Genomic DNA, 12903 nt, shown 5'->3' on the forward strand with positions numbered 1-12903 from the left:
CAGGTAGTGAGAAAACATTCTTGATTATAAAACTTGAATACACATTCCCAACCTGGTCCAGAGAGGCATGCAGCTACAGAAAGGACAAAAATTACTTCTCTAGAGTCTTAGATGTTACTTCTGTCAATAGGCATTTGATACAATATACTTTTCAGTAAAGCAGAGTGCTAATGATTTTTGTTTTTAGATGCAACATACGTTTATCCCACATAGAATCATTAAAGGAATTTACCCATAAAATTTATGCTAGGTATAATCTATTAAATTTACTGAATGTTTTCCACGCTGACATTTTAAAAGGACATTTAAGAAGTGTACTTGCATTCACTGCTTTATAGCCATAGACTAAACTTAAATTCATGTTTTCCAAACTGTAATTTAATGAATCCAGAGCAAGCTAACTTTCTAAAGCAAAGGTCAGCAAACTTTCTTATGAAGGGTCAGAAAGTAAATACTTTAGGCTTTGTGAGTATATGGTCTCTGTCAAAATTACTGAATTCTACAGGTATAGAACACTGCTATAGACAATATAGAAATGACAACGGCTGTTTTGTTCAAGACAAAAACAGGCATGAGACAAGATCTGTTTGCCTGCTCTTATGTCCAAAAATTGTTGTTGTTTTTAAAAAAAAAGGAGACTGAAGTTTCACACATCTTTTTATTTTCTGTAGTGCCCATTTCAAAGGCTTGAAGAGAGAGACCTTCTACAGTTCATGCAGTAAATCTGTTCCCACATGTTAAGACAACAACAAGCAACTGCCAAGCGATAGGGACAATTATCTTGCCTTTCTGTTAAACCATAATAGACTCTATATACATAAGAATCCAAAATGTGTTCATTATAAATATAACTATACCAGTCTTCACAACTATATTTCATTGTTTGTTGCAATAAAGGTTACTTATTTGTTTAACCCAAACTGGTGATGAAGACTTGCTTTTTGTTTTGTTTAGTATTTTTCTTTTGCACTGTGCAGCCCACTTTAGTGTGAGCAGTCTACCGGCAGAGGACAGGCAATGGTTTGGAGCCAGTCTGCTCTGATGTGGGATACATGAGAGGCCCAGAGGGACAGGCCTGCCATAAATCCAAATCCATGCCTCACATTTCTCAAGCCTGGATGTTCATCTCTAGGATGTTGACCCCTCATTTCAGGGAAAATGGACCTGTGAAAAAAATCTGAACAAAATGTGTGAACACCCTAAATGAACAAAACAGAGTATATAGTTAATTACTCCTTATACCCAGAACTTGCCAAATTTATGGAAAACGGACCCTTAAACAGCTGCCTAGAGTAAAAGGGTCTCTGAATTACAATATATTCGTTCTAGTATTGTATGTTTTGCTTTTGTGGTGTGGAAATTAAACCCAGGGCCTTGTATACACTAGGCAAGAGCGCTACCACTGAGCTATACACCCAGAAATTTATGCATTCTAATGTAAAGAAGGGAAAAAACATTTCATACTGAAGCAGTTTTTTAAAATGTACAGGAATATTACATTTTGTTCATTTCCTTTATAACAGATTTTCAACCATTTTTCCCACTGCACTTAAGTTTTCCTTTTAAGGATAAGTAGAACTTCTTCAAGCATTCAAAAACAGTTTTTTTATCTCTGGAAATGGTACATTTTAATTTATGGGTTTTTAAAAACTATTTTATTGAGATATAATTGACCTACAAAAGGCTGAATCCAACTTAATGGTTCGGAGATAAATTTGACACCATCACCATAATCTAATCCACAAATGTGTTTATCGATCCAAAAGTTTCCTCCCATACTCTTTATTTTTGAGTGTGTGAAAAGAACACTTAACATAAGCAGCTTACTGTAAAACAAAAACTACAGATACTCAGAAGAATTTAGTATTAATTAAAGATTCAACTTAATTAAGAAAAACCTGAAGCTCCTAATGAAGCTTTAAAATATGTAGATGTTTGGGCCTCAACCTTAAACATTCTGATTCAATAATAGGTCTAAGATAGGACCAAAGTATCTATATTTTTAAAAAGAAAAAGAATAAAAAATAAAAGAAAAAAATTGGTATATTTAGTATACTACACATTTTATTCATGGAGTAAAAAAATTCTATTAAACTTTATTTTCATTCTGAACATCACAGTTAGATTTATATGGTAGCCAGGCATGATGTACACACCTGTAATCCCAGCACAGGGCTGAGGCAGGAAGATCACAAGTTCAAGGCCAGTCTGGGTTATATAGCAAGACCCTGTCTCAAAACAAATACAAAAAAAGTTTCACATTTGATAAAAGCACAGCTATCCCAAACAATCTCAAATATATTAGAGAATTAAAAAGAATTGAGCTTTAAAAAGCATACCTGAGAACCAGAAACACCAGATGGCTGCATATAATACTGCTGATTCTGCAGTTTTGCATACATGGAATACATTGGATCTTCATTCATTAACTTCGTATATAATGAAAGCGCCTCCATCACTTTAACATTAAGTTCTGAGAGTTCTGAATGTCTTCTGAAACATCACATGATAATTTGAAACATAGTTCACTATTGATGCATCAAAATGGTAAAAATTAATACTAGTGGACATTATTAAAAATTTAACTTGTATGAAAAAAATATCTTAGATTTTGGTAACCAAAATGCTTTTAGGTTTAGGTATGGTACTGTGCTGAGGAAGCTCTAGCTTACCATACTTGACTGTACCTTGAAATATCTAGGTTTCCTTCGTTACTAACAGATGGCTAGTCTATGGGCTTTTGTAATGCTACTTTAGGAAGCACTAGGTAGTCTACTTGCTCTTATTTTTAAGAAGAATAACACAGTGAAGGCCTATTACATCCTCACTTAATGAGTCTACCTTTCCATATCTAGTAGAAAACAAGTGAATAGGAAGGGTTCCTTTTGAAATATGCTTTTTTTAAAAAGGTGGGTATAGCTTACTCTACAGTTCATAGACATTTTCAGGAAAGAAGAGATACAACATGTTCTTTTACCTATCGATATCTTCCAGCTTTTCATCAATGAGAGGCCCCATCTGGTGACACATTGCTAAGATGACAAGATTTAAAGAAATAATAAGGTGAGATTTTGACAAATATTCATGTAATTAAAGGGATAAAAGATTTAATTTATAGTAATAAAAGTATATTAATTAACCTAAATCAAAGAACGCAAAATTGATTTTCTTAAGGTATAACGTGACAATTTAAAATACTGACCTCAAATTTTAAATTTTTTCAGTTTACAAGACTATAAGATGCTAAGTAAAACATCTGATAAAGAGATTAAGATTTCAAATTCTACCCAAGGCTTAAATAGCATACAAGTGAGACTGGTCTAGAAAGAATGAGAAAGTTACATTTTTAAGGTCACTGCAAAATACTGTTCTGCAACAGAGAAAGCTAGACACACTCTCTAATTATTATTTGATTGCAAGGTAAACAGAAAACAAGGTTTACCTTCTAGATGAAGTAGCTCTGGTAGATCTGGCTGATTATCACTGGGGTCTGTACTTTGCAACATCTGTAGTAACTGGTCCATTTTATCCTACAAGAATTAAATATTTACTATAAATAGCAACCAATCTTTACAAAACATTATGCACTCACCTCCTTAACTAGATAATGGATATAAGACTCACAGTTATGGAGACTAATTTTGCTTTTATGTTTTCTTCTTTTCTAGCTTCCTTTCTTTTTTGTGGGACTGGGTTTTGAACTCAGGGCTTCACGCCCACAAAGCAGGCAATTTACCACTTAAGCCACACCTCCAGTCCTGCTTTTATGGTTTTAGCATCCCATGCATCTCTTTTGTACCATGTAAAATCAGACCCTTGGAAGCTATTCCTATGCTTTTTTGAAACTACTAACAGAGCTTCTCTCAAATTATAAGAAATAGGCCCACCACATTTAACTTACAACATGTAAGTTTTTGGATTTCTCTATCACACTAGAAAATTTCACTTTGTTTTGGAGCAGCTGTAGCTTAGCTATGTGACAGGTGTAACATCCCTCTCAAGATGGCTTGCCATGACTAACAGCTCAGTCATTACTTCTTGCGTATGATGAATATAGCAGCTGTTTCGGTAGAGCCAAGCTCAGCTCTATTACAGCTGTTCTTGTAAGTTGGGCTCTAAGGATTTATTCTATCTTTTTTTCCACCAATGATTCAGTTTGTCATAAAAGGAAGGAGGAAACTTGTATTTTCTCTATTCTCCTGTGTGGGAAGGACTGAAGATATCTCAAGCCAATGACTCAGATCTTTTTCAGAATCTTTTGCTGCTAAAGACCAAAGGAGCTAATAAAATCATCATTACATAAATACATCTATACATTATATAAGTGCCTATGTATTTTTTAATCTTTCAAAGAATGCTACAACAATTATATACCTTTCTCCATACAGTTTTTATGTGATATTGCTACCCTACCAGGTAAGTAATTTACCATGCACAGGGCTAAGTAATTTAAAAGTTACTAATTCTAAGCAAAGTAGTTATTTAAAACAAAAATTCTGTTCTAAGCATGTAAGAAAACAAAAACCAAGAGAAAAAAGAAGTCTAAGAGGAAGGCACATATCAGAAAGTTTTGCCTCCAGCTCCCCCACCACAAAAAAAGTAAAATGAGAGTCAATTAACATGTAGATAATTTTTGTTTTGTTTGTTTACAAAATACTATACACTACTTGAAATTATTTAGTCTCAAAGAAACAGGGTTCCTACATAGACCATTAGTCTGACTCTACACACATTTCCTCAGCCTCACCAAACAACATTCCTTGACCCCACTGGATTCCCTGGGCTTAGCAGTCTTCCATACTCTGTTTCTCCTGTTCCTATCTCTACCAAAAGAATGCCAAAAACCTATAAATCCTTTCATATAAATGATGACTTTCGTTTTTCATAAGTTTAAAAATATTACAAAGGATATAATTTCTACTATTTACATATTGACATTTTAAAACAAAAGTTATTACCTCTGAAATATATTCAAAGGAATTCAAATATCATAGCAATCTGCATCCACCATTATCATTTAAAAAAACAGGCTGGGGATGTGCCTTCGTAGAGGATTTGCATGGAATGTGCAAAGCCCTAGATTCCATCCCCAGCACCAGATAAGCAAAGAAACATTAAAAAAAAAAAAAAAAAAAGTCTGTCAGGAATTTCAAATTATTCATTTTTCTCCTTAAAATCATCACATTTCTACTCAATTTCTCCTACAAAATTGTACCCCAATGTAAAATACTTGAATGTCTTCTACTGAGGACTATACCAAATTTCTTTGCAATAAAAGTATGTATATAAATCGATAATGTTAAATGTTTAATTCATCTGCATGAGTTGATGATTCCTGTTAGCATAAAAGTGGTCAAAGTAACATACTTCATAATTAATAAAATGAGCCAGGATTCAGCATCATTTGTATTCCTATTTTTTTAATTTTTATAGATCAAAGTAAAGAGAAATCTGGTTTATAATACAAGCTGTTACAGAAATATCACTGAATTCCTTTAGTTATCTCTGGATTGTATGTCAGGAATCACAATGGCCTATCTATCATAAAACTATTTTTAATTATCTTCCAGCTGACAAGTCATTTTGCTCCTATACTTTGTTTACAAAATATATGAAAGCACCAACCCCAAAATTTAGAATTGTCTCTGGGGATTTTTATGCATTTCAGCAATACACCACTGTAAGGTTTGGTATAGACACAGGGTAAGACACAGGGAGAGGGAAACTGTAAAAGAGGAGGGAGAGAAAATGATGATTGTCGGCAAGGGGTTCTGCCCAATATAGGAAAGAGCAGGATAAATTAACTTAATTCAAGAAAACTCCAAGTTTAAATTATAATAATACAAGTTCGGGTAATAATAACTAGAACCAAAACCTGTGGAATGAGTTGCCGCCAATTTGGCACTGTATGTTTTCAAACACAGTTACTGGAAACATGCATTGCTGTTGTGCTTGCTAAGTATATGGGGAAACAGGTACTCTCACATGGTATTGACAGGTGTGTAAAAATCCCATTTTGTTGAACAATTTGGCAGTATCTATTAACATAGAAAACACACACACCTTTGAACTCATCAGTTCTATTCCTGAGTATCTACTCAATAGAAACACAAAGGTAGATGTTTAAAAAACAAATCTCTTTACAATACTGCCTGAAATAGCAATTCAAACTGGAAACAACTCAAGTGTCCAACAAAGAATAATTAATCATGATAAATCTATTTTATGAAAAGCTGGTATTATTGTTATTACTATCTGCAGCACCAGGGATCAAATCCAGGGCCTGTCTCATCAAACCCAGTGCTCTCCCACTGAGCTACACCCCCAGCCCTAACCAAGAATTTAAACTAATGAGGTCTTGATGGGGTAAAAATAGGACTGAAGAGGACATTTTAATATCAATCTATACTGTGTTCTATGTGGTTTGAATTTTTATAACAAGATCACTGAAGTAACTGATTGTTTCAAAAGAAAGCAAAAAGATTCCAACTTCAATACAAAGAAAGTACTAACCACTCTCACCAAGAGAATCACTTACTTCATCAATAAAGGCTGGTTCCGGTTCTGGCTCTATTGTCTCTATCTGAACATCATCGCTAAACTGTACCGTCTTCTTCTCAGTTTTAACTGTAAAATATGTAAAAAATTATCTTTTCCTTATAATAAATTTTAAATTATATTTAAAATCTTAAGTTCTAAGAAAGAATTTGGCATTTGTCTTTCATTTTCATCAAGCTGAAAGACTCAATTTAGGCACAGTTAGAGTGTAGATTTAACCAATAATGATAGAACATTACTTCATGAAATTATTCTGTCAAGACATCTTAATTTTGTCTTATAAAGATTTCATGTTTTTCATAAGAGATTTCACTAAAAATGAGTTATGTTTCTAAACCAAAAATTAATCACCTAAGATGGAGTTCAGTATACTGTTAGAAAAAACAAAGTTTTACGATGGCATAAATGAATGCTGCAATTTAAAACCAATTCTCTCTACCAGCAAATCAGCCTGTGTTTTCTTGCTAGAGAAAACTCTTGGAATCTGTGGGTCTCTGGCTCCAAAGAAACCGCATTGAGGAAAACCCGCAAATGCTTAGGATGCAGAGTTCAGTACTGTACTGAGGGTGCAGGGAAACCCTCAGCAGATCACACAATTTAAACACAACTGATGATAATGCAGGACTGGCTGAGAGCTTCTCTATGCCAACTGAGCTACATAATGCAGGTGGAGGCATTTAAAATTTTCGTTTTTGAAATTTCTTTGTTTTATTTAATTTTTTTTAATCATGCTTGGTCAAAACTGTGTGAACTAAATCTCAGAATAAGGTGGGCTTGATGTACATTTTACTTTGAACTGAAAATTTTGTCATTAAGGGATAAGCAAATCATTGGCCAAAAGCACATATTTCTGTTACTCACCAAAGCCAACAGAAAACTGTTTAGGGAGAGGGATGTAGTAGGCACACCTGTAAAGCCAGCACTCAGGAAGTGGAGGCAAGGGGATCTCAAGTTTGGAGTCAGTCTAGGCTACATAGTAAGTGAGACTGTGCTCAAAAAACAGACAACTCCCTACCCCAAAAGCGAAGAAAAAAAATTTAATGTAAGGTTGTTATTGATACATGGCAACCTCCAAATAACACTAAAAAGCACATACAGCTCTAACAGAAACTTCCTATGTGTGTTTTTCATCTGTCAAACAGAAGTCATAAAAATATTAAGGGAGATAACAGAATCAACAAAGGGAAATAAAATTTATTAAACTATTCAATATATTTGATGGAATATTACATTTCCCTAATAAATTTCCAAAACAATCCTAGGTGATGTGCCCATTTTATAAATAAGGTGGTTTAGGAAAAGAGAAAACTAATAAATTGCAAAGCCTAGACTTGTGTGGTAGTCTATCATGTTTTATTAGTCCAAAACACTGGAATCTGGTCTGTGATTTTACTCTGAGAACAAGAAGTTGTATCTCTTATGTATTTTGTGTTATGTACTTCTGTATAAAACAGAAATGGTTTAATGGGCAACAATAATACTTTCATTCTATTCAAGTCACTATAAAGCAAATTTCTACATACAAAACTTTTAGCTGATTCATTTTCCACTGGAGAAAAAGAGACATCTGCCACAGACATTTTTGCTTTTTATATCTTGAGCTATTAACAAGTAGAAACCTGGGACAGACTGCATTGGCTGTTACCCATAAGACAACACATGGCAGATTCATATAGCTGACCGTGCACAAGTCTGCTGCCCTTTTTCTCATAGGAATAGCACGTGTGTGGTATATAAAAAATTATTTTCACATATATAAAAGATATAGTTTTTTCATAGTATCTAATGCTATCTCCAAAATAAAAACAACCTAAAGAGGGCAAGTGTTTCTGTGTGGTAGATTCTGTGAAGTGGTCTTCCATTACCTCTGTAAGAATGAAGTTATGGGGGTATGCACTCGTTATCCAAGTCTGAAAACCATAACTACATTACAGCAACTAGACTCTCCTGTTTCTCTTTTGTCCAGAGTGAAACACAGGAGAACTAGAAAAACAACTGCTGATATAAGGACCCCCCACTTAAAAAAAAAAAAAAAAAACCTTAAAACACAATACACACACACACACACACACACACACACACAAACAAAACCAAACCACTATCTGCCCAGGTTATTAAAAAGTCAGGAAACTATGCAGTAACATTTAAATAGATATCACATTTTTGAGAACTAACAAAAAACAGCTTGATTAAAAGAATGGTATCAGGAATGTGTCTATAAAAAGTGCTTCAAGACAACCTGGCAATAACTATGGGAGAGCATTATTTGACTAAAGATCTAAATTTCTAATGCATTGTTAAAATGCTCTCTTCAAAGAGAAGTATCTCTTCACTGTAAACACATGCATATATTTGTATATTATTTATTCTACAGATAAGCCAGATGTTGTTGGGGGCGGGGAGAAAGTCAGCTAAGACAAAGGTACTTTCTTAAAAAGTTTTGTGAACTAAAAAAGAACTAAGCAACTTGTAGTTTGGAACTTTCTTTCATCCCTTCTATCTGGCATTATAGAAAGATGAGATATTCTGCCAGATTACTGCAGCTAGCCTTATATAGAAAAGCTAATAATTGTTATGTCACTAACAACTCTGTCTAGGCTTGAACATATCTTTCTGTTTTCTTAAGTAGCAGAAGATTGTGAAATTTTTCTTGATGACTCAAACTTATCATTGTGAAGATTCAGTGAAGTATGGTATGATGTAGAAACAGAATGAACTGCCTCCCAACACTTTGACAGAATACTGGCAGTTACATCTCCTGAAACTATTATGGGTACTACTATCACTTTTCCTTCATGACCCCACTTTCTAGTTCTTTTTTTTTTTTTTTTCTTGTCAGCAAAGATTTGGAAATCAAACAAACAAAAATCTTATAGAATTAGTTAAACATCTAATGTGGCTCCTTCTGTAAACCTTACACTTAGGGTCATTGTCTTGCTCAGAATCAGTGCTGTCAAGATAAGGGCTAGACCCTAGAAAACCTTTAAAAGGAAGAACCTATGAGATCACACTGCATTTGTCACATTTTCATCAGAAGATAAGAACACTTCTTAATGAATTTGCACTTTTACAATGTCATCTATACAACTAGATACATTATGATAAAGAAAAGTCCATAATCTATCAAAAATTAATCTTAATACACAGAGAATTTTAATTATTACATTATTTCTGGTAAATAATCTAAGGGACTGAAATTTTCTATAAACATCTTGTAGTCACTAACATTTGAGAAGCCACTGCTCCAGAAAGATGGCTTTACTCACCTTTCATTAAGATTATAAGCCCTTGGCTCACACCTACAAATCCTGGCTACTTGGGAAGCTGGGATCATGAAGATCATGGTGCCCAGGCCAGCCTGGGCTAAAAGTTCATGAGACCCCATCTCCAAAATAATCACAGCAAAATGGCCTGGAGGTGGGGCTCAAGCGGCAAAACACCTGCTTTGCAAGCTCAAAGTCCTGAGTTCAAACCCCAGTCCCATCAAAAAAAAAAAAAATTATTATCTATGGACAGACTGAAAAATACTTACTCATTTCTGGTTCAGCAGTGAGATCTGCAGTCACAAAATTAGAGGGAAATAATCCTATGCCTTGATGGGTTTCACCTTTCCACCAGTTGGGATCACTATGATGAACAAAACAGAATGCTTTACTAAAATAAAGACTTTTATTTCTATAAATTTTTATCTTTTATAGTATGTGGCTTGTATTTATTACTACCAATTGGAATCCCACAACAATCCAATTAAGGAATCAAGGAATATATCTTTCCTACAAATAAAAAATGAGGTCTAAAGGAAGAAGCTATTAAACATAGAGTTCTTTATGTTTTTGAAGGCCAGTGAGTGCTTTGAGAATCAATAAAAAGCTGTGAACTCTCTCCCCAAAAAGAGGCCCTTATTGCTTAAAAACTGTCAATTTTAGGTCCAAGGGATCTATCATAAGACCTGTTTATGTAAGATGTAAAGGCAGACACTTAATCTAAATCTTCACTCCCAAATTATTGCTATATCTAGTACATATTAGCAAAATTCTTTTTTTTTCCTACTGTAACACATACAAAAGAAGACACCATTCATAGCACAAAACTTTCACAAAGGGCACATGATCAGGTGTCTACCCACGTTTACCAATGTATCCTCCATGCCTAGTACACAGAAAGCTGGCAAGTGCTCAGTGAAGATTTTTTTCCAAGGATAAATAACCAAGATTTTATAATTTTAGCTAACCAGCTCAAATTTTACAAAGGTTTTCCTCTTCAAGCTCTTCTAAAGCTTTAACTTTTTAAATGGTTTACAATCTATATTATTAAATGGAACCAAAAATGAATAGATAAAAACTAGGCATTAAGCACTTATTTAAATAATATAAATGAGGTAAGAATTAAAACTACAAAATAAGAATCTATACAGGATGAGACAAGCAAATCAACTGATCACCTATCTGGTCAATGTTTTTATTGCATTTGGTAACTGCATTCAACACTAATAACATGAAACAGAAGTTATTATTTTCACAAGAATGTTCAATTTATAATTACCATTACCTATCATCAAGAACTGTAATAATTTCTCCAGCTTTAAAAGTAAGTTCATTGTCTTCAGCTGCTTCAAAGTCATATATAGCACGAACTTTTCGGCCTTCATGTTGGTGATTAGTTAGGAGATTGGAAGTGCTTGGATACAAAGTGGAAAGAGCAGATGACTGCTGCCTTTGCTCCTTGAGGGACAACTCAATGGCTGGAAAGTAATGGGTTTTTAAAGACCCCAAATGTCAATAGAGCCAACAATCCAAAGAAGTAAAAAAAAAAAAAAAACTCAACATAAAAAGTAGCATTCTTTCAACAGTGTAGCTGAAACCTACAACATATCCTGATATAACAGAAATAACTTTGTCAACTGCGTTCATTCATTTGCAATTGAAAGCTTAAAAATAAGTGAATAAAAAAGTTCATGACTCTTACTGAAAAGACAAAATTTAAATTATTCTGGGTAATAAAAAGATATAAATTCTTAAGATACTTTTTTTCACATTTAGCAACAGATATTTTATATTTCCTTTCACCTTTTTAAGATAAGTATTCCTATAGCTTAAGTGTCCAAAATGATAACGAAAATCACCTGGGAAATTGGAGCACAAAAGCCTCACTGCAGACTTACTTAATCAGAGAATCATGGGTAGCATCTGAGAACCTGGATTGTATTGTTGCAAGCAAAGTAATTGTTATGTCATCATTCAAAAGACTAACCTAACAAATCCTCCAAAGTACACCTCTACCTCCACCATTACTCCCCCACTGATACCAACCACAGATCATATAGTTACATAATTGCTTCATGTTACTCTATTACTCTGCAATGTAATCTTAATGCACAGACTTCCCTATTTCAATTTGAACCATAACCTCAACTTCTACTCTCCCCCCAACCCTTCCTTGATGAAAAAATTAATATGAAAACAAAAATTTAAAACTGTAAGACAACACAGGAAAATGTCATTTAGGATCTTGGGGCAGGAGACATAGCCTAAACAAGAAACAGAAAAGTAAAAATCCTAAGAGCAAAAAATTTTGACATTAAATTTTAAGACTTGTATATATGTGTATGTGGGTGTGCTGGGGAAAGAACCAAGCCTCATGCATACTATACACATGCTCTACTACCAATCTACACCTTCAGCCCCTAAAAAGTCTATTTGATAAAATATACCATTATCAAAATTAAAATATAAGATAAAAATAAGAGACAGATGCTTATAATAGATATGAGTAACAGATTAAGATCTAATAGAGACTTCTACACATCACTATTTAAAAAAGAAAAACCTCAATAGAAAATGACAATTCATCTAAGGACTCATCTCACTAATAATCATAGAAATTAAAACACTTACACCTCATTTTGAGTCTATAAGATTCATTAAAAAAAAAAACCTCTACCAATACCAAGTGTTTTCAGATTATAAATAATAATAATCATAATAATGGCTTCCATACATTGTTGATGGAAGAAAACAAACATTTACCAAATTTGAACATACACCTATCCCATGATTCAACAATACCACTCAGCCATTCATAATAGTCACATACATACACACAAGAGAACATATACATGGACACTCACCACAGCACTATTTCTTACAGTGAAAAACACACGAGAAACACAAATGTCTACCAGTAGGAGAACAGAAAAAGCATGCTGTTTTAGTACAATGGAATATTAAGTATTAGCGAAAGCAAATGAATTTTTGGTCTCTTCATGAACACAATGCATGAAGAAAACAAGTTGCAGGCAATACTTCAAATGCACTGCTTATGAAAAAACTTTGTTGGACAAAGAAG

At 33.7% G+C, this 12903-nt stretch overlaps 1 protein-coding gene and 1 non-coding gene across 4 annotated transcripts in view; both read right to left on the reverse strand.

Moving 5' to 3' along the window:
* Nucleotides 1–12903, reverse strand: part of Stam (signal transducing adaptor molecule) — a 68533-nt gene that overhangs the window by 19777 nt on the left and 35853 nt on the right. For 2 of the 3 annotated variants that reach the window (XM_020180979.2, XM_020180978.2), the window contains 6 exons: nt 11107–11299; nt 10091–10185; nt 6539–6627; nt 3443–3530; nt 2978–3032; nt 2340–2493 (listed from right to left, as the gene is read on the reverse strand). In XM_020180979.2, the coding sequence (XP_020036568.1) occupies nt 2340–2493; nt 2978–3032; nt 3443–3530; nt 6539–6627; nt 10091–10185; nt 11107–11299 (674 nt within the window). Of the gene's footprint in view, nt 1–29; nt 2229–2339; nt 2494–2977; nt 3033–3442; nt 3531–6538; nt 6628–10090; nt 10186–11106; nt 11300–12903 lie in introns of those variants that run through there. The other variant, XM_074056582.1, reaches the window with a different exon arrangement.
* On the reverse strand, nt 968–1098 carry LOC141417704 (small nucleolar RNA SNORA42/SNORA80 family). Its single transcript, XR_012442348.1, has one exon. It is a non-coding gene; the product is annotated as a small nucleolar RNA SNORA42/SNORA80 family (small nucleolar RNA).

Source organism: Castor canadensis, chromosome 15, assembly GCF_047511655.1.
Source record: "Castor canadensis chromosome 15, mCasCan1.hap1v2, whole genome shotgun sequence".
NCBI lineage: Eukaryota > Metazoa > Chordata > Mammalia > Rodentia > Castoridae > Castor > Castor canadensis.